The 20,293-nt window shown below is 31.8% G+C and overlaps 1 protein-coding gene across 2 annotated transcripts in view; it reads right to left on the bottom strand.

Moving 5' to 3' along the window:
* The window catches only part of LOC149151476 (uncharacterized), a 120,051-nt gene extending 109,959 nt beyond the window's left edge, over window positions 1-10,092 (bottom strand). The window contains exons 1-2 of one of the 2 annotated variants that reach the window (XR_016263204.1): window positions 9,697-10,092; window positions 7,550-8,813 (exon numbers count right to left, since the gene is read on the bottom strand). Coding sequence is in view for 1 of the 2 variants with exons in the window: in XM_089442283.1 (XP_089298409.1) it covers window positions 7,617-8,765 (1,149 nt within the window). In the remaining variant the exon portion in view is untranslated. Of the gene's footprint in view, window positions 1-7,279; window positions 8,814-9,696 lie in introns of those variants that run through there. The other variant, XM_089442283.1, reaches the window with a different exon arrangement.
* Between the last annotated feature and the right edge of the window lie 10,201 nt (window positions 10,093-20,293).

Here is a 20,293-nt window from a genome sequence, read left to right on the forward strand (position 1 = left end):
ACATCCTCAATTTCCTTTCCTTTATCACTAGAAATATGTACTACAAACAATACATATCATTTTCTATGACTGTGCCTTGCCTGCATAATTGTCACCATTCTAACTGATGTTGCCTTCTTCTTACCCGGCAAGATTCTTTGTTCTCCATTGTCATCCAAACACTCAATATCCTTTTCATATCAATCCTCTTTGGTCTTTTGAATATATAGTCAATCCATACCCAAACACATACTATATGATCCCAATGGAAATACATTCATATGTGTTAATTTAGGCATACCATATATCTCAAATGCACAAGATCTTACCCAATGATGAACTCTCTTCTTAGTACCCCTAGCCAACTGTACTAACCAAGACTTTGCATGCACTTCTTTATTCAAACCACACTTATCCACTAGGTCAGGATTAACATAACTATAATTAGATCAAAGATCAATCAAAATAGAAATAACTTGATCACAAAGCTTGCCATCGATCTTGATAATAGATGCCTGGTAATCTGCCTGCCTACTATCCAGCGCTGCATAAATCTGAAGAATACTATGTACAACATTCCCCACTGTCTGTGCCTCCTGAGCATTGTAGATCTATGGTCTACCACCTTAGTTTTGTGGACAATCTCTCTTGTGATGCTCTCCTCCACAAGTCCAACACTACAAGAGCTTCCTACATCACCCTTGTTCTGCTCCTCAAATCGAAATCCCTATCCTCTATCAGATGCATTGAACTTCTTAGATAATGTTGCATTCACTTTATTACTTGTGTTCTGAGGTCTTGTTCGCTTCTTATCATATTTTCCCTTATTATTCTAATTACATTTCCAATCCTCCTTAGTCTCGTATCTGTGCTTTGACTCATAACAATGCGTTAGCTTCTTGATGGCTTCCTCCAACGATCCAGGCTCATCAAACTCAATATTTTCCTTAAATGCTATTGGAAACCCACTGATGAATCTCTGAATATTCACTTTCTCCTCCTTAAGATAAGGCACATACCTAAATAAATCTAAGAATCTACTAGTGTAATACTCATCGTTCATGGATCTCATATTAAGCTCATAGAATTAAATTTCACTGTCATCATATTATCTCTAAGATAGATACTTCTTCTTGATAATTCTCTCAAAATATCTCCAAGTCAACTCCTCTTCTCATGAATACCTATGACATTCTTTACATCTTCCCACCAAATGTCTATTTTACCTTTAATAATGAAAGTTTCTATTCTGGCCTTCATGTTCTCTGAGTAATCATGCAATCCAAAAAAATTATTTATCCCAAGAAACTATGGTTTGACATCCTATGACTTCTTCATCTCTCCATCCAATGTAGGTGCATTTACTTTCTTAAACTCATTCAACAAATATCCCATGTCACTCTTCCTATAAGGATGATAATGATGATGACCATGATACCTGTTTGAACCAAATTTAGAATAAAGCCCATGTCCACTTCCTCACCTATCAAGTGTATCCAAGAATCTACCATCTCTGACCATGTCATCTCTATCCAACTTGTGCCCACCATGTGACCTACTACCATATGCTCCATTAGTCCTATCCTCCTGCCCATGATTGATTCTAAGTGGTCCTTGTCTCTGCAAGTCTGACAAGCTCTGAAGGATAATTGCATTAACTTCTCCTTGTTTCTCATATGCCCTATCAAATCTCTCTTTTTATTGAATTATTTGATCATTATCTTCTTTGAAACTTCTTATCTCTACCTTCAAACTTTAGAGTGTTTACAATGTGAGGGGAGTACTCATCACCATGTTGCTCATTTGATTTATAGGGATAATTTCGTGCATTGTAGTCTACCTCCTTGCTAGTCATATTTGATCTTTTATTCCTGCAAAGTATATCATATTACAAAACCAAATTATAAACAACCAATGTAACTTAGTACAGTTTAGGGGAGGATATATTGTCTGCAAGATCAACCAGATTAGCGCAATACATGTATAATCATAATCATAACAATATATAGACATCATCTCAATCATTACCTCAGTTACCATGCATAATGCCACAATTATAACATCGAGTAGGTATTATGAATAACAAACATATGGACGACACACATGCATAAAAATTACATATAAACACTAACATGCATTCATTGCGAACACATCCCAACAACAACCTCATCAACTTCTACATGAAAATATGACGATAAAAATGTCCCTTACCATGCATACATAAAAAAACACATAGACCACAAGGATAATGAACATATATTCAACTGACATTTACACATGACAACATATTCATCTAAAGAGAAAAGAGAACCAGACATCACCTAAGGAGAACAAAACCATTGTTACCACTCTTTAACACCCTCTTCCCACATTTACCCAAGCTAACAAGTCCACCGGGGTAAACATGTGATAAAGAGTTACTATGATATGATTCAAATTACCATGTATAGTTAAGTAAGTGGAATCGACAAGAAAATACCAATTTGACCTTCCTTAGAAGATACAAAACCTTTAGGAGCCAACAAACCCCTCCACGTGTCCAACCCCTTAGAAAACTTGATGCTATGTAGAACTAGACCCCTACTCACTCCCACAACAATCCTTCCATGCGACTAATACTTTGTAGTCACTCCCATAACAAGGCATGCATGTGACTACAGCCTTTTTCAGGAAGTTTTGTGCTAGCGACTCTGAATTCTGAGCCATTTTTTCAGGTTTAGAACTCAGGCCTCTATCGAGAACTTCATGAAACTTCCATAAATGGTAAATAATGATGAAATAAGGCTAGTAATATATGCACTTGAACAAGGTCTAGACCTAACCCGTACTAGCCATGACAGGAATTCCATCAAACATATCATAAACATGTGATGTACAGGTCATACATACAAATATGAACCTAGGAGTCTCATAATTATCTGAGAATATTCAAGAAAGATCGATGCCTCCTCATAATAGCTCCAAGATCATCTATTAGGCCATGTATTCATTAACATTTCATCTACTAATAAAAACATGATGACATTCATAACACAAGTTTTTCATAAAACATGCTTATAACCAACAAATAACTAGAGAAATATCAATGATGAAACCATCATTAAATCCACATAATGACAAACACATTTACTCGTGAAATACCAAATGAAAAGGAGCTTATATTAACATATGAAAATATAACCAAGTCAAGGACTTCTACATACAGCCCGTCCATAGATTGGGCTGAACCAAATTTCTCTTTCAGTCAATCACCCTCGTGCCATATTCCAAGCATAAATGTGGGATCTCATGGAATAAACCAAGAACACCAAACGAGGACTTCCAAAGGCCAACCACCTCAACCTTTAACTAGTGATTCCACCTCATGGTCAGACATCACTAACCATCACCAGATCAGTCTCCACCCAAGTTGTGTAGAGCTCAAGAGATTTTGTTCCAACGAAGGCTTCCAGGACTAGTAACTCAATCCACAGCTATCACTGGACTCCAATGTGTTTTTCCAACTAGGGCTCCCAAGACTAGTAACTCAACCCACCAAGGGCTCTGGACCATTTGTCCAACCAAGGATTCCAGGACTAGTAACTAAACCCACCAAGGGCTTTGGAGCGTTTTTCCAACCAAGGATTCCAGGACTAGTAACTCAACCAACCAAGGGCTCTGGAGCATTTTTCCAACCAAGGATTGTAGGACTAGTAACTCAACCCAAGATGTTACAAAGCTTCTAGAGAATTTGTCCAACCAACACTCTAAGAACTAATAATTCAACCCACAACCATAAGGAACATGAGAAACAATCAAAAAATAAAAGGCAAAACCCCCAACACCATGGCTATCCAAGAAATGGCAAGGTTGGGCAAAACCATTATCAATTCAAGCAATCCCCATGTGAATGACAAGTCACAACCAAAAAACCACATGCATATGTCATGCACGCCAAAACTAGCAAGGAAATCATACATGCAAATTAGTAGCTTCAAAGAAAACTCATTGCAGCCACTGATCCCGTTGTCCCCTTGCATTTTCCTGCTTTTCCTTTTCCTTCTTGCTCCAAATCCCAAGTATGCCACAATACTCCAAGAAAACTCTAAGTGTGCAAGAGTATGAGGGAGAGAATAGAGTAGAGAGCTCCAAGCTAAAATTGACAAAAGTTGTGAATTGATCCACAAAATCCTTTTTATTATTAAAGCCACTATTTTATTCATTTTCCTTGTTTTCCGTTCAATTTCCTCCTCACATGCAACTTGTGACCTTTCACCATCCTTTTCTCGTATTTTCCATTATTTTTGTAAATAAATGCTAATTTTCATAGTCATTAATTAAACACTAATAATCCCTATCACTATGTTTTTTACTAACATTCAAGTTGGAATAAGTGTCCCATAACCTTAGTTATTATTTTCCTTTACTAACTTTATTACATGGATTTTTTTATGAAAACTATTACAATTTTCGTAAAATAACTCTATCTATAATTACTCACAACGAGCTCTGAGAAATATGAAAGTGTTAAGTGAACTCAACTTAAAAAAAAGGATTGAGTTGATCAATTCCAGACAAAAGAAATGTTGTTCCCTGTTTACCCTCCTTCCCACTCGGGGATGCTTAGATGCATATGCCTCGCTCCGGTAAGAAAGAAGCTCACCTTTTATCTATTGGATCTGCAATGTGAGCTCTTTTTACGACCTCTATTTTGTCTTTTTCGGGAAACCCTTCTTTCGCTTCGCGTTAGAAGAAGGATTGGAGGAATGGGGAGTGAATTTATATATTTCAAACACTCCTATTTATATATGGTTTTCACCTATTTTTAATTTCAGGATATGCCAAGACACATGAACACGCATGAACATATTAGAGGTTGCAAACATAGCATATTAAAGATATTAAAAATAAGTGGCATATATTGAGGGACTGAATTTATATTAAAAAAATGTTATTAATTTATATTAAAAATGTTATTTTTTCCTTTCACTGAGTCCTTTATAAATACCATTTCTTTGAGAATTTAAATGAAATATTCAAAATTTATTTTCTTATTTTTATAAATTTAAATTATTTATTTTAAAATAAAATAAAAAATTAATTTAATAGAAAATTTTAAAGGTAATATTTGCAAGTGAGTTCATTTTTCATATGTTTTCCAAAAAAAATTGCTTAATTTCTATTTTTTATCAAAATGTTTCGCTCAAATTTTATAGTATATAATTATTTTGCTTTAAAAATCGTTAAAAGTTTATATAGAGATTACATAAACTTATTATAAATTTGAATATTTTTACAAAAATACCACCAAATATTTTATAGATGGCATATCATGGATTAGTTAGATTCATCAAGATTTCTAAATGTTAAGATAAATTTCCATGTTTAAAATTTTCCTGGTTAAAAAATATTTTTTTATTATTTATTAAAATTTATTTTTTATTAAAAAACCAATTCGTTAAAAATGTTATAAACATTTAAATATAGTTATTTGATATGTAAAGTTTGCATTACATTATTTACTTAAGTTTTTAAGGCAAATTACAAAATATCAAACGTAGTACATAGTAAAATAATACAAAATTTTGAATATACTATATAGTATAATAATAGATATGTTTTTCACACAAATTAATTGAATTTCAATGAATTAATATTATTTTATCATAATTAATTTAAATTCTATTTACATAGTATAATAATAGATATGTTTTTTACACAAATTAATTGAATTTCAATGAATTAATATTAGTTTATCATAATTTATTTAAATTTTATTTTCAACTAATTAATGCATATGTTTTCTCTAAACAATTTTGAAATGACATGTATGTTTTCTCTAAACAATTTTGAAATGACATGTTTGAGGAAATTAGACTCATTTTTAGTTAAAAGTAGGTTCAATCCTCAATATATTTGTACATAGATTTTGCTTAAAAAACTAAACTATGAAACAACATATCTTGGGGTTTTACTTTTGTTTTACCCAAAATTTGGATAATTCACTAATGCTTATGTGCACCTACACTTAATGATCATTGGTTGAACAATCTCCCTGAATTATATTGTTGATAAGAAAGCCTTAGGTTATATGTTCATATTTAGACTACTCCATAGATGTTAACATCTGCTCTGAAGGGTGTATTGACCTTTAGTGAGAGTAGTGATCCAGCGATCATCCATCTAAATTTTCTAAGGAAAAAAAAGACTTCTATAAGATTTTTCTTTAAATTTTGTGGGTACGTATAAATTTCATTGTTCTTATATAAATATTTTAATGAAAAATAAGTAAAAGGAAAATAAATATTAATATAAAATAAAAATTTAACATAAAAATATGCTATATGAAAATTACTTATAATATTTATGATAATACCATAATTAATATTTTAATTTTATTAATATATATATTTTTTAAATTAAATAAATATTAACATAATTAAATGTAATCAAATAAAAAGCTTTCAGAAAATAAAGAAGCAAAATTTGTAATTCTCAAATGAAAGATGTTTTTCCATATATGATATAAACTTTCAGAAAATAAAGAACTAAATTTTGTATATGATATAAACTTTCAGAAAATAAAGAACTAAATTTTATAATTCTAAAATGAAAGGTGTTTTTCCATATATAACGTAAGCTGTTTAAAATATTATATCAATATTTTATAATAATCCAAAGTTAATTATATTACAAACCCATTTACAAACATTGAGAGGGGCCTTCCTTAACATTGAAAAGTGCATTCTCTAATCATTTACGTCTATTCTCCCACTTCCAAAGTTAAAAGACTCAAAACAATGGTCAAATAAATAAATAGATGTTAACAATAACAATTTATTGTGCTAAATAAATAAATGGATAATCCATTGTGAGTGTTGCAAGGGATATTTTGTTTCTCTCATCGACAAAAATGGAAGCCAAAGATTGGAGCGATTTTTACTCAAAAAAATTTAATTAATGATAAAAAATAAAATTCCTTGGTCAAATAAAACAATCCTTAAAATTTAATTATTGATAAAAAAATAAAATTCCTTGGTCAAATAAAACAATCCTTAAAGTAAAAATTTACTCTTCATCATAAAACTCTCTAAATCATTTTTCAAATACTATTTATCTTCATCATAAAACTCTCTAAATCATTTTTCAAATACTATTTATCTATATTTACTTTATTAGAAATAGTAGATTTTATAGATTTTTCTATTCCTCTTCCAAAGCCTCTATTCCTCTTAATTGTATCTTGAATTGATTCGAACATGTGATTGAGTCATGAGTTAAAACTCTGTTATTGGACAGTAAAATACAGATTCTCCAAATAGTGGCATAAACCTGGAAAAACAGAAGTGTGCGAATCTTGATGATAAAGCCCAGTCAGTTGAAAATTTGAAGGTCAGACTTGTGGTGAGGGCTCCAAATTTAACTTTTCGTTTTATTTCTATGGAAAGGCGATTATCTCCGCTAACTGATAAAAACAGCAATCTCCAGGGCATATGCTTTTTCTGTGAAGCTTATCGTTAATCAGTTATAGGAAATAATTCCCATGGCTCTAAAAGGAACAGAACTAACTTTCTAATTGCGATTGAAGTACCTGATATTTTACTGAAATTAAGATATCTGGAGGAGATATGCAATGCCGGCACCGTCCTGACGAACTTTCAGTGGCGTCGTTCAAGGTAGATGCCGTTCCCTCCACCGCCCTCCTGGACTTCTGTTGTAACTGTCGTCGACCAAGAGGCAATGCTTTCACGGAGAGGGTTTGGAGTGAGCATGGGCACTATTGTGTTAATATAGCTATTAATGTTACCCGAAAGCCGCAAAGGTTCTTCTGCGTAAATGCTGTCATTGTCTTGCAAAGAAGAAGTAAGCCGTGTCTTACATTTCTGTGAGAAATTATTTGTTTTCCCATCATGTCGACTCGAATCAAAACGATTTGAACAGAAAACCAACGGTAGAAGAGTTGCAGTGCTACTTGCAGCCCGCATTATTTCTTGATGCCTCCCAAATTGTGCTTCGTGCCTTGGCATGTGCAATGAATAAAAAGGTGCCAAATTTGCATTTGAATTGTCGGCCGAACTGAGTCGTACATCAAAGCACCCTGATTGTTGCTGAAAAGGACTTGTCATCGCGACCCCTTCTTGTTCCTGAAAAGGACTTGTGAATGCCATCCCCTCTTGTGTGTTTCCCTTCTTCAGAAGCACTGACGGCTGGAGCCTCTTTCGTTCACTGCATATCGGAACAAGGGCACTTGCTTCAGTCCTATTCTGGAGCATTGAAAGACGGACAACATTCGTTGTACCAACATTCAGTTCTTCCCCATTCGTTTCCCCATTGTGGAATTTCGTCTCATTTTCTTTCTGTGTCCGGAATGGTAAAAATTTAGGCACAGAATGAGATATTCCATTTGCTCCTCTCGAGGTTGAAATGACATCTACAACTGTTGGGCCGTTGTTTTGAATAGTATTACATTCCCTGCAGTTAAAGTTAGATATAGAGGATGGTATGGGCAGTCCATCTATTGCAGATTTTGATTTACTGATGAGCCAGTCCAATACCTTGCTTGGCTGTTGAAGGCCCAATCTATGTTGTAGGCTGTACAATTGAATGGCAGTGGAAACAGCAAGCCTCACCCTTCGATCCCGGTGTCCTTTCGGAGTATTCACTTTACAGTGACGATCTTTACTTGTAGAAGAGCGAACTCTCAATGCCTTGGAAGCATGAGCGCAAATATACGGAGAGGATCCTACACTGGTGTCACCATTGACTCTAACATCCTTTTTGGCTGATCCTTTCCGATCTGCTGACATCTCTTCCTTGGTGGCTTCCTGATTGCTTTTTTCAGAGTGATTATTTGACTGTAGTTTAGGAAAATATTGTATAAGTAAAACGTATGTAAACCTAATTCAATCTAATACAGAATGATTTATAATCTAATCCAATGAGATATCAATGTTTTCTCCCTTCACATCATATAGTTGACAGCTGGCTAATGATGGAAAGGAAGAGGAGGAAAATACAAAATAAACTTCTATTAATTAAACTTTCTCACATGCTGTGGTTGTGGTTTTTGCTCTTCTGGCTCATGTTTCTCACAACGATCTAACCACAGCGATATAAGTACCCTACTAATACTTATTAAATATAAATCATGCAAATTTTATTATTATTAGAGTTTATTTAACTTTAATTAAATGGTTCATGCAAACTCACAGACTAAACTCAATTCACCTCAACTTATCATGCATTGCAGGCATATAATAGTAATTTACTATTATTTTTAACGGTTAAAAATGTAGAGGAGACAAAACATTAAATTCACACATAAAACATATGAGTTGCAGCTTTTCTATTGATCACACAAATTTTCCAACTAGCCACTAGCCTAAAATATCTTGACATACATACACATTTAACTCAGTTAACTCACACTCTAAATATGGACTGCAATTAACTCTTTATCCATCACTTGACTTAAATTCGCACATAAAACATATGAGTTGCAGCTCTTCTATTGATCACACAAATTTTCCAACTAGCCACTAGCCTAAAATATCTTGACATACATACACACTTAACTCAATTAACTCACACTCTAAATATGGACTGCAATTAACTCTTTATCCATCACTTGACTAAACTAAACGCTCAACACTCAGTTAAGTTAATTGACTCTCTAATGAGTAATTACAATTTCTAACACTGAACCCTACTCCAAAGAATATAAAAAAAAATGCCCACCTGGTTAGCGATGTCCAGCTTATCAAGATTATTGGAGTTGGTACTAGTTGAGATTCTTGTAAATTATAAGCAGAAAACGCCCTTGGCTGGCTTGCAGTGCATCAGATATCACTTTCAGGCCCATAGCAGCTTCATTTCTTCATTTAGCATCGGTCTATCTTCCGATCTAGCTCACAATTAACCCTCATACCAGGATTCTCTTTTGGAATTCAGGAATTGAGAGATCTCGGCTATACTACTTTGAATTCTCCTACATCTGGGATAACGAGATTACTCCACCGGCAAAGCTAAACGGCCTTGTGATTCGCCTTTAATATGCACATTGCAGTCACCCATCAGTTCCATCTAGCTATATTGGTTTCGAAAAACAATCATGGTCCAGGAACAAAACCCTAATAAAAGCATAAACCTCTAACGATGCCGTACTTAACAAAACAGAACCCCTTGTCAACCATAACTATGATGATATGTCTAGAACCTCTGGTTGAATAATTAGAATGCATAGAATGTAATTCAAGTGGTTGATTAAAAAAATTGTATTTTTTCACTCTTTCTATTCAAGTCCCACTTCTAAATATACCTTTAAAAAATTAGATGAACGAATCTCTTTAATTTCAAATCATTTGGACAGCAATGAAGATAACGGCATCGTACTGGTTGTTCCCTTGTCCTGCTTTGTCTTGACCTTTCGTCTGCATAAAGAACATTTTAGGTTTTAAAGATTATGCGTTTCATCCACATTGTCGAGGAGAATCTTCCATTGGCGTTGGAGTCAGATATTAGGCAATATCTCAATTATCATAAACTTTGTGTCGATTTTCTTCCAACTTTCCGATATTGTGCCAATATTCCATTCTGTTATTCCTGATTGTGTTTTATGAATGACCGTTGACAGTAAAATTATTTCAAACAATGAACCAAATTACTAGAGAAATTTTTTCCGAATTTTTTTTCTATTACTCCGTTCCAATTAGGTGTGGAATTTAACGTTATGCATAATGTTTTTTTTTTAAGGAAATTGTAAATTTAACATACAAGTATATAAATTTAACAAATATTAATATTAAACTAATTTAACAAATAGCTTTTTACAGATAATTCATGATTAGTGCCACTGTATTATGTAAGGTGTGTTTAAAATTGGATGTGTTCAAAAGTTTACACTTAAACTTTTTATATTCTCCAATATTAATAGTGCTATGTATTCTTTATATATTAAACACAACTTTTACACAGACAAATAATTTTATAATACATTAATGGCCATTATTTTAACTTTGAAGATGTGTACAATTTTTTCAAATTTAACTAATAAATTTGTATTTTATTATTTAATAAACAATTAAAAACTTCTGAGAAAATTGAATATTACATATATTCTATTTATAAGAAGATATGAATATGAAAAATATTATAAGTTTGGAAGAATTTAAAATTGTGAAAATCTCAGAAAAGGGAGCCATTAGTGATGACACACATAAAATAATATCTTTTACACTCAAAATCATATAAACAAATTTATTAATTTTTTTTAATAAAAATAATAAATATTAAATAATTTGAAATTCACAATTTCTATATATAACTTCAAATGAACAAAAAAATCAGTATCTTTGATATGTAACTTAACTTTAAAATTTTAATTTTTCTTCCAATTATCCTCAAACATTTTTTGACATGTTCAATTATTTATCGAAACAAATTTTTTTGTATTAATATTAAATTTATAGTATATGTGTCATGTATTTTGATTACAGTCTATTTCTTCAACATACATTTCATCCAAAAAGATAGTGATTTGTGTTTTTTTCCACTAACCATCTTTTAGTTAGTTCACTATCCGTCTTACTTAGTCCATATACATCAAAAGAAAACACAAAATGTATTCATCTTCTTATGGTAAAAAAAGTCCATGTGTCCATCATTACTCATTATTATCTTCTAACTCTTCGAGAAGTTGAGAAGTTGATGCTTCCAGCATTTGTCTTTACCCCATGATCAAATGTTGTAAAAAAAACTTACCAGATTCTTTCCCAATACCTTTTTTGGATAGTAAGAAGTTGATGCTTCCAGCATTTGTCTTTACCCCATGATCAAATGTTGTAAAAAAAACTTACCAGATTCTTTCCCAATACCTTTTTTGGATAGTAAATATGCAGTCCAGTTCTATTCTCTGTAAATGTGATCAATGTTGATGTGTTGGTATGTGCTTACCATCTTCTTGATGAGCTTCATCCAATTTTTCAAAATTGGAGGGTTGAATTTCTTCTGTCCCTTTGATAATGCCTTTTGCATCCCCATAGACCTGTAGGCTCTTCAATCCCAACCATTTCCCTGCTATCAACAATCGCCATAGCCCCACTATCTCTACCTTGCCTTATTGTTTGTGCATGACCCCCTTCCCACCAAAAGTGATAGTTTTTTCTGGGGTGAGTGATTATATAAACCCCACATCCACATTTCCTCCCACAACAAGCTCCATCTAAGGTGATTATATAAACCCCACATCCACATTTCCTCACACAACAAGTTCCATCAAAGAAACCCACTGGGAATGTATGCCATATATTTTTCCAAATGATTCTTTTATGCATGTTTGCAACTTGAGTTGATCCAAACTCCAAGAAGTAGGCAACAATTTTGATTACTTAATCCACTTCCATATGCAGCTTCTTAATGTAGTGAAATGTTGCATTGGCATGATGCCAAAGGTGTCCAATACCCCTTCCCAAATAGCCATCGTGTATGGGCAATGCGGAAATAAATGTGCATTATCCTCACAACTTTTCTTACAAAGGAGGCAAATCTCAGGCCCCATGTGTCCTTTCCATGTCAATACTCTAGCGAAAGCTGCAACACTTGATTTTGTTGGGATATTCCCTTTGCAAATTTTCTGAATCTAGGAGTGATGTCCCAATGCCTCCCTAGGGAGGGGCTTTCAGGTAGATAAAGGAATTGATTTAGACTCCATTGCAGGAAATAAATGACCTTATATTTCTTTTACCAAAAAGTGCCCATTTTTCAAATAATTGAATGTCCCTAGTACTTTATTTATTTTTCTACACGGTAACAAAACATGTGATTGATATTTTAATAATTATGTAATGGTAATCCCAGCAGAGCTAGAAAATACATAAAAAATTTAATTGTACATAAATTTTAAAGTAAAATATAATTAAAATTCAACAATAAAATAAAAAATTTAATTGTATATAAATTTTAAAATAAAATATAATTAAATATAGAGATGAATAAATAGTTACTATCCAAATTATATTGAAAATAGATGCACAGATTAGGGTTTCTTGATTTTTTTATTTTTTTCAAAAAAACATCAGATTATTCAAGACAATCTAGAATGATGGATACCCAAAGTACTAAAATTTGGCAACTGTAATTTCAAAAAATCTAACTATTCAACACAATCTAGACCCATGGATACCCAGAATACTAACGTTTGGCAAGTGTAAATTTATTGTTTTTCAATTTAAGAAAAACTACAGATTATAGCATTTGACATGACTTAAAAGGAATCGTGGGTGCTGCACGTCACTTTCATGTCAATAATAAATATTTGCCACCTTCCAACCATGCAAAGGTCACCTTTCGTCTATAAAGGATATGTGCAAAAAAAAAAATTATATATATATATACACCCAGTGAACACATGGCTACGACTCAACAAGCCGGACCATATCTCGAATGTACCTGTGCACGCACTAATGCAAATGGATTTTGACTGTTTTGTTTTATGTGATTCTCAAGTAAGAAATCATTCTCGCAAATCAGAACTACTGCCATTAATGCAAAACATTGTCTGTTCAGTAATAGAGTGAAAATCCTGCTTCTTTATCACCCGAAACCAACATAGTATCACTGTCGGTCGTGCAATAGAGAGGAAAGCCTGCAAAACCTTTTTGAATTTCCCTAAATGTAAGTACGTGAGAAAACAATAGATTCCTGCCTTTTTTTTGGAAAATCTAGTTTAATAAGATTTCAAATTTGTTCAAAAAATTATGGAAATTTTAATAACATTTTAATAAAATCTTAAATTTTGTTTTTAAATTTAAATTATATTTTTCAAACTTTAGTATTTTGAATCTTAAAAAATTATAATATTAAATTCATTTATATCATTAAAAAATTCAAACACTCACATTATCAAAAAATTTGATTTATTTTGCCAAATTCAAAACATTTTTGACCATCCTAATAAATTTACAGCCTATATAGACAACGCCCTTCTTTAATGATGATATTGTTTCGGAAATTCCAGTGATTTTTAGGATATCTATGTATGAATATTAGAATATTCAAAATTGTGTCTAACCTTTTGACTTTTGTATTATAGACAACGCCCTTCTTTTTTTAGGATATCTATGTAAGAATATTAAAATATTTAAAATTGTCTCTAACCTTTTGAATTTTGTATTCCATTTGAATATGAAGAAAGAAAATTATATATATGTATGGATATTCAAATACTTAAAATTGTGTACAACCTTTTTCTTAAAATACATATTAATGGATATGTATGTTTTGAATTTTGTATTCAATTCGAAAAACCACAAAGAAAATTAAATATTAATGTATTGAATGGTGAATAAATTTCAATAGTGAATGTACATTAATATCGTGTCACCTAAGCATTTTTATATAGGATTTGGGAGTTCTTCTAGGGTAGGATCAATTCTAGAAATTGGGGTTTTTGTAGGGTAGGTTTTTCTAGTGAAAAGTTGACATGGTTGGAATATCTTTGAGATTGTTTTCGAATGGATGATGCAGACTATTAAATAAGTATTGTTTGTTTTAAATATAAATATTATATTTAGTAAAATAAATTTAAAATTTATATATATTAATTATATATTAATGATAAGTTAAGTTTAAAGATTATTATATAATATATTAGTGTAATTATATAAATAGTTTAATTATATAAATTAAATAATTAGTAAATATTTAAAAGATTTTATTATACATTTTATATGGTTAAAATTAAAAAATTATAAAAATTAATTAAGTTATATTTTTGTGTTTTAAATTATTATTATAAATAAAATTATAAAAACAATTTCTAAATTCAAGTTTTTATATGTAACTCAAGGTTTGTTAGCATCTTCATGTTGGGTAAATGACAGGCCTTAAATCTTGAGACTAGGTGGCAACCATGTGTCACTAGTCTTAGCCAATATTTCTCATAGAAGGACACATGGTGGCATTCGGAAACACCACTCAAAATCTAGAAGGATATCTCCATCATTGTCCCAATTTTGTGGCAATTCAAACATTCTCTCCAACATTCCACTCTGCATGTGTCTTGTTGAGGTGGGAGGGGAAAAGCTTGAGGATACAAAACGCATAAGGTTCAACGCACTAGGCAAGAAATTATGGTTCAAGAATGGGGTTGAGTCGGGCAAGGTGGTAGAGGGTAAGGGCAAGGTGGCAGAAGTTTGATCATGACATTCAGTCACACATTCATCGACTAGTAGCTTCCATGGAGGAAGAGGAACAAAAACACATTGAAAATTGCCATTACGTAGTTAGAAATCAGATTTCCCACCATCTATGGAATAATAAAGAGGCCCGGGAAGGTGCATAATGTAGAATGGTAGAGGTAAAATCCAACCTAAACCATACTCACATTTCTCTAAGAAATCTCTTTCAATCGATGGTCATTCCATTTCTTCCCCTCTTACCAACTCAAGTGTCCACCAACTCCTTAGAAAGATCTGGAGTTATGGATTCCTCTCTCTCGACAATCAATCTATCCAGCCTTAATCCTCGAGTAGCTTAGGAAAAGAAACAGGGGCATGCAAACAATGGAGGCTCCCCAATCCATAAGAGTTCAGAGCATAAGGAAGTCAACCAGACCTGTGTTGCTCAGACCTCCAAATGTGAAACCTCTCAATAGGAGGCAGACCTCTATACAAGTAGAGAATTGATTGAATGAGAGTGTCATCCTTGGTCGCTTGAAGGATATGACGAATCATTCAAATGCCTAGAACTACTGGACCAAGCAAGAAAGGACAAGGCCAAGCACAACCAACTTCAAAAGGATCAAGCTTCAAGCAACCAATGCCAACATGATCATGTCAAGGTTCAAACTCATCAAGCCTCTTAACCTCTTATGGGAAAGACTCAATTTGTCTCTTAATTCTCTTAGTTTTCATAGTTATTTCAATTATCTCAGTCATCATAGTATCTGCAATTTCTATTTTGTCTTAGTTTTGAACTATTTTAAACTAATATGTAAACTCTTTGATGGATCATCTCATTTCCCTATCACAAGAATATTGTCTCTATTAAGTTTACTACATGATAGGATAGGTATTTTGCACACATTTCCTCCCCCAAACACAAGTTTTACTAGTTCATCCTTGCTTGTACTTTATGTAAACTATTTTTGGTAATATAAAGATCTTAGCTTGATTACAAAAAAAAAAGTTATGAATAGAATTAATATATATTTTAAACATATGTACATTTAAAAATTATCTACCAAGATTCTTAACCATAGAGCTTTACCCCCACTTTACCATAGAAATTCTTAGTATGTAAATAGGCTTTGTTACAATATCATAGACCAAAATCATGACTCTTTAATAACACATGTCCCAAAAATCATAACTCATTTCATATGACACTTGTTCATATGATATTTTTTAAATTAATCAATTAATTAAAAAAGAAAAATAGGGTTAGCTACTATCAAGATAATCTCAACTTTTAATTTGTGAATACTACTAAAAATATTCTAAAATATTAAGTGGAAGTTAAATCATTTTCATCCACCTAATAATTATTAAAAATTAAATTAAAATCTTAAATCCCTAATATGAAAAGGCTTAATAATATATAGTAGATGACTATATTTTATTTTTTTCCATTTTTGGTATATTTTATACTAAAATTTCAACTATGGACTACCTTGTTACTCTTAGGATCATGTTCAAAGATTTCCACAATAATAAAATAAATCTCCTATATTGTTTCATTAACTTTAGAAAAACATTTCATACAATACACATGAGAAAACTGTGGAATAGGTTGGAAGACATAAATTTTCATTTTGAGTTGAGGTTTGCTTTGACAAGGTTGTACAAGAATATTATTTCTAAGGTTAGAAACACTAATGGCTAGTGAAAGAAGTTAATTGTAATGTTGGGGTGAAGAAAGGTTGTGCATGCCCCCTATATTTTTTGGCATATACATAAACATGTTAGGATATTTTTTGGAAGAAACAAGTCTTGGTGACCCAACTCTGACTAGTACATTCATTATTCTCCTTCTCTACAATGATGATATTGTTTTAATTGAGGGGCTCCTATGACCTTTACCGGAACATAGAAATATTCCATGACTTATACTCCAACATGGGTATGAATGTTAGCATTGAAAAAACACAAAGTTACAATAATTAAATCCAAAAAGATCACCTATGATACTTTTTCATTAAAAAATAAGAACTTGGAGGAAGTGTCTTCATACAAATATCTTGGAATTATGAAAATGTTAATTGTAATTACACCATTGAGAAAAGTATAAATGGAGAATGTAAAACTTATTATGATATTGAAAGAAAAGTATAAATGTAGAGTGGAAAACTTATTATGAGATTGAAAATAATTGTAAATGGATGAATCTTTGCATATATGAGATTAAAACAAAAAAACTCATTCTTGAGAATCTTGCTACTCCTATTATTTTACGTGGATGTGAAGTTTTGGAGTACACCATCTCTAGAGAATCATGGACAAAGATAGAATAGATCCAAAATGAATTTTATAACTTATAATCTCAACACTAAAGGAAATACACACTATCAAGACTTTTCCTAATAAGGACAATTTAAACAAAATATAACACAAGAAGCTTTCTAAAATGACTTTAAACTCTAGATAAGGCTCAAAACCACATTCCACCTTCATCTCAAGTAGGAATGGTAAAAGGCTGTCCAACATTTGGCTAAATCATTAGGGAATAATGGAAGAAATAATATCTTAAACTAATGATAATATTAAAAATATTATTTCATCAAAATTTAGGGAGAAATTCCAATGTGATAACTAGTTAGCTCAAAAAAAGAAATTAAGATATTTTAACTATGTGATAGACCCTAATCTAGAAAATAAAAACATCTATTTTCCTTAACTAGTGTAAAGAAGAAAATAAACATACTTAAAGTAAGAACAAACTCTAATGAACTCCATAAATAAATTGGTCATTAAGATTCTAACATCATTGTGATACTAGGAGGGTTGAAGATGAAACTTGCACTCTCGTATTTTGTTAGTATATACACAAATTAACTCTTATTAACTCTTAGTCACACTACCAATCTTTCTAACTTTTTAAATCACAAAAACTATAATGATCATAAAACACTTCTCTTAATATTTTTTTAGAGAAAAAATAAAATAAAATAAAAATCAAGTAATATCTTACTTTTTAAAATATAATAAACTAGTTAATAATTGACCTCATTATCATTATCATCATCATAACATCAGATAAATTTCATATTAATATAAAATTTTGCATAAATTACTATGATCTAATTATTACTTTTATTTAAAATATCAAATATTTATATAATATCTAAAATTATTAAATTATTATTAATTTAACTATCCTATAATCAAAATAATTAATAGAAAATTAAAATTAACTTCGCTAGGAGCTTGTTTGGAAAGAAATGTGAGTTTCAGGGTCCGTGTCCCTTTGTTACTTATTAGGACGATAGGACGAGTGTGTTGTGGTGACATAGTTCCCATAAAATTAGAGCGGTAATCATAGAATTAGAGTAATAGCACTTAGAACTGAACCATGTTACACTAGTATAAGTCAAATGGAAAATAACCCAATTACTAATTCTCCCAATTACCCATATATAATGTAATTATAACTTTTCTAGTCATTTAACTTAAAAATTTGAAAATAGTATCTTACTAATATTATTAAACTATTACTTTTATTAAAATATTTAATTAATTATACATATATTAAAATTAATGGAGAAAGCTCCATTAATTATTAGGTATTGCATATCATTGATAAATATCTTGATATTAAATTAAATAGTGGAGAAGTTTTAATAAAATATAAACTATTCGCTCTCAGTGACATTGCTTTATTTTATGTCACTTCGGTATGCATTGGTTGGAGTATGATTCCAATAGGGTGGAAACGACTTTAAATTTAGTTAAATAGGTTAATTATTGTTTTAATTATAGATTGTTATATTTTTTTAAATATTATCACTAGCATTTGCACTAGATGTTGTAAAGGAAACGCGGTAAGGCATAAATTGACGAAAGTACATAGAGCAAAAAAATACTTTGATAAAGAATAAAAATATATTGAACACTGAAATCAATGCCCCATTAACCGGAACCACTTAGTAGACATTCCATATGTTTTCACTGACCTTGCAAGCCATTGTTGGCCATTTATGTCTGTTCTCATTTGGGCAAACTGGATTTTGTGCTCTTGTTTTCATTCAAGTAAATTAGAGTTTTTTGGGGAATGTTCCGTACTGCCAAAATGTTCCATTTGATATCCTAAACTGCATTCTGATACTAGATTTTGTGTATGTGATAGAATTATGTCATTATAGGGTGCTAGGAAACCTTCATTTACGACTTTAGGAGGCAAAGAGAAATGTATTCTAGTCGAGCTGCTGGGATTTAGGCCTTCTTGTTCATGTTTTGAAGAATCCCATCCCCAAACTGCTTCCTCTCTACGTAGAATTGTTTGGGTTGTATTGTGATTCTATGGGATTGATTCCGACCTCACAGGCAATGCCCATCCCTAGTGAGTATAGAGGTATTTTTGGGTGGAATGATTGGAGGAATAGGACTGCAGACTCTAATTCTTATGTTTATCACATATAGGACTAACTAGGACAGAGAGGTATTTACCTGTAATTCCAAATCTATTATTTACTAGCATTCTTCCCGGGCTTCGTAATTTAGTATATTGCTGGTTTTACAATTATATGCAATTTGTTGTGCTACCTCTTCTTTCTCACTTGTAACTTGAATGTTGGCAGACCTTGTACTCTGTTTCTCTGGGTCTGTATGTGTATGCTTGTTTTTGTGTGCATGTGTGTACTCAATGGCTTGGAGTTTGACTGGTACTTATGCATGTCATGTAAGGTAGGTATATTTCAAATGGGTCTATATGTCTGTTGAAGTAGAGACATCAATGAATGGTGGAACTGAGTTGATGTCTCTACTTTAAATGGTTGAAATAAAAATACTTGGCAAAATGGACTAATTACTCTTACTCTGGTCATCTGTATCAATGTAGCTTTTGCAGGGCTAAAATGTGAAGGAAAGGAGGATGAAGATTGTGAGAAGTTATTGAAGAGCAATGGAATCATCACACGCAGCGGGATGCATTTTGGTGCACCTCAAACTTATGTGAGGTTGAGTATTATTGACAAAAACCAGACCTTCAATCTTCTGCTTGACAGGCTCTCAACTATTCATGGATGATTAGTTGAATCGCTCAATCGTTGATGCGAGATCAACTATATTCCTTTTCAATGTTTACAACTACAAATACAGTAGTATCTTTAACTAGAAGGCCG

Source organism: Pinus tabuliformis, chromosome 9, assembly GCF_031772625.1.
Source record: "Pinus tabuliformis cultivar Carrire ecotype Pingquan chromosome 9, CPIR1, whole genome shotgun sequence".
NCBI classification, from domain to species: Eukaryota; Viridiplantae; Streptophyta; class Pinopsida; order Pinales; family Pinaceae; genus Pinus; species Pinus tabuliformis.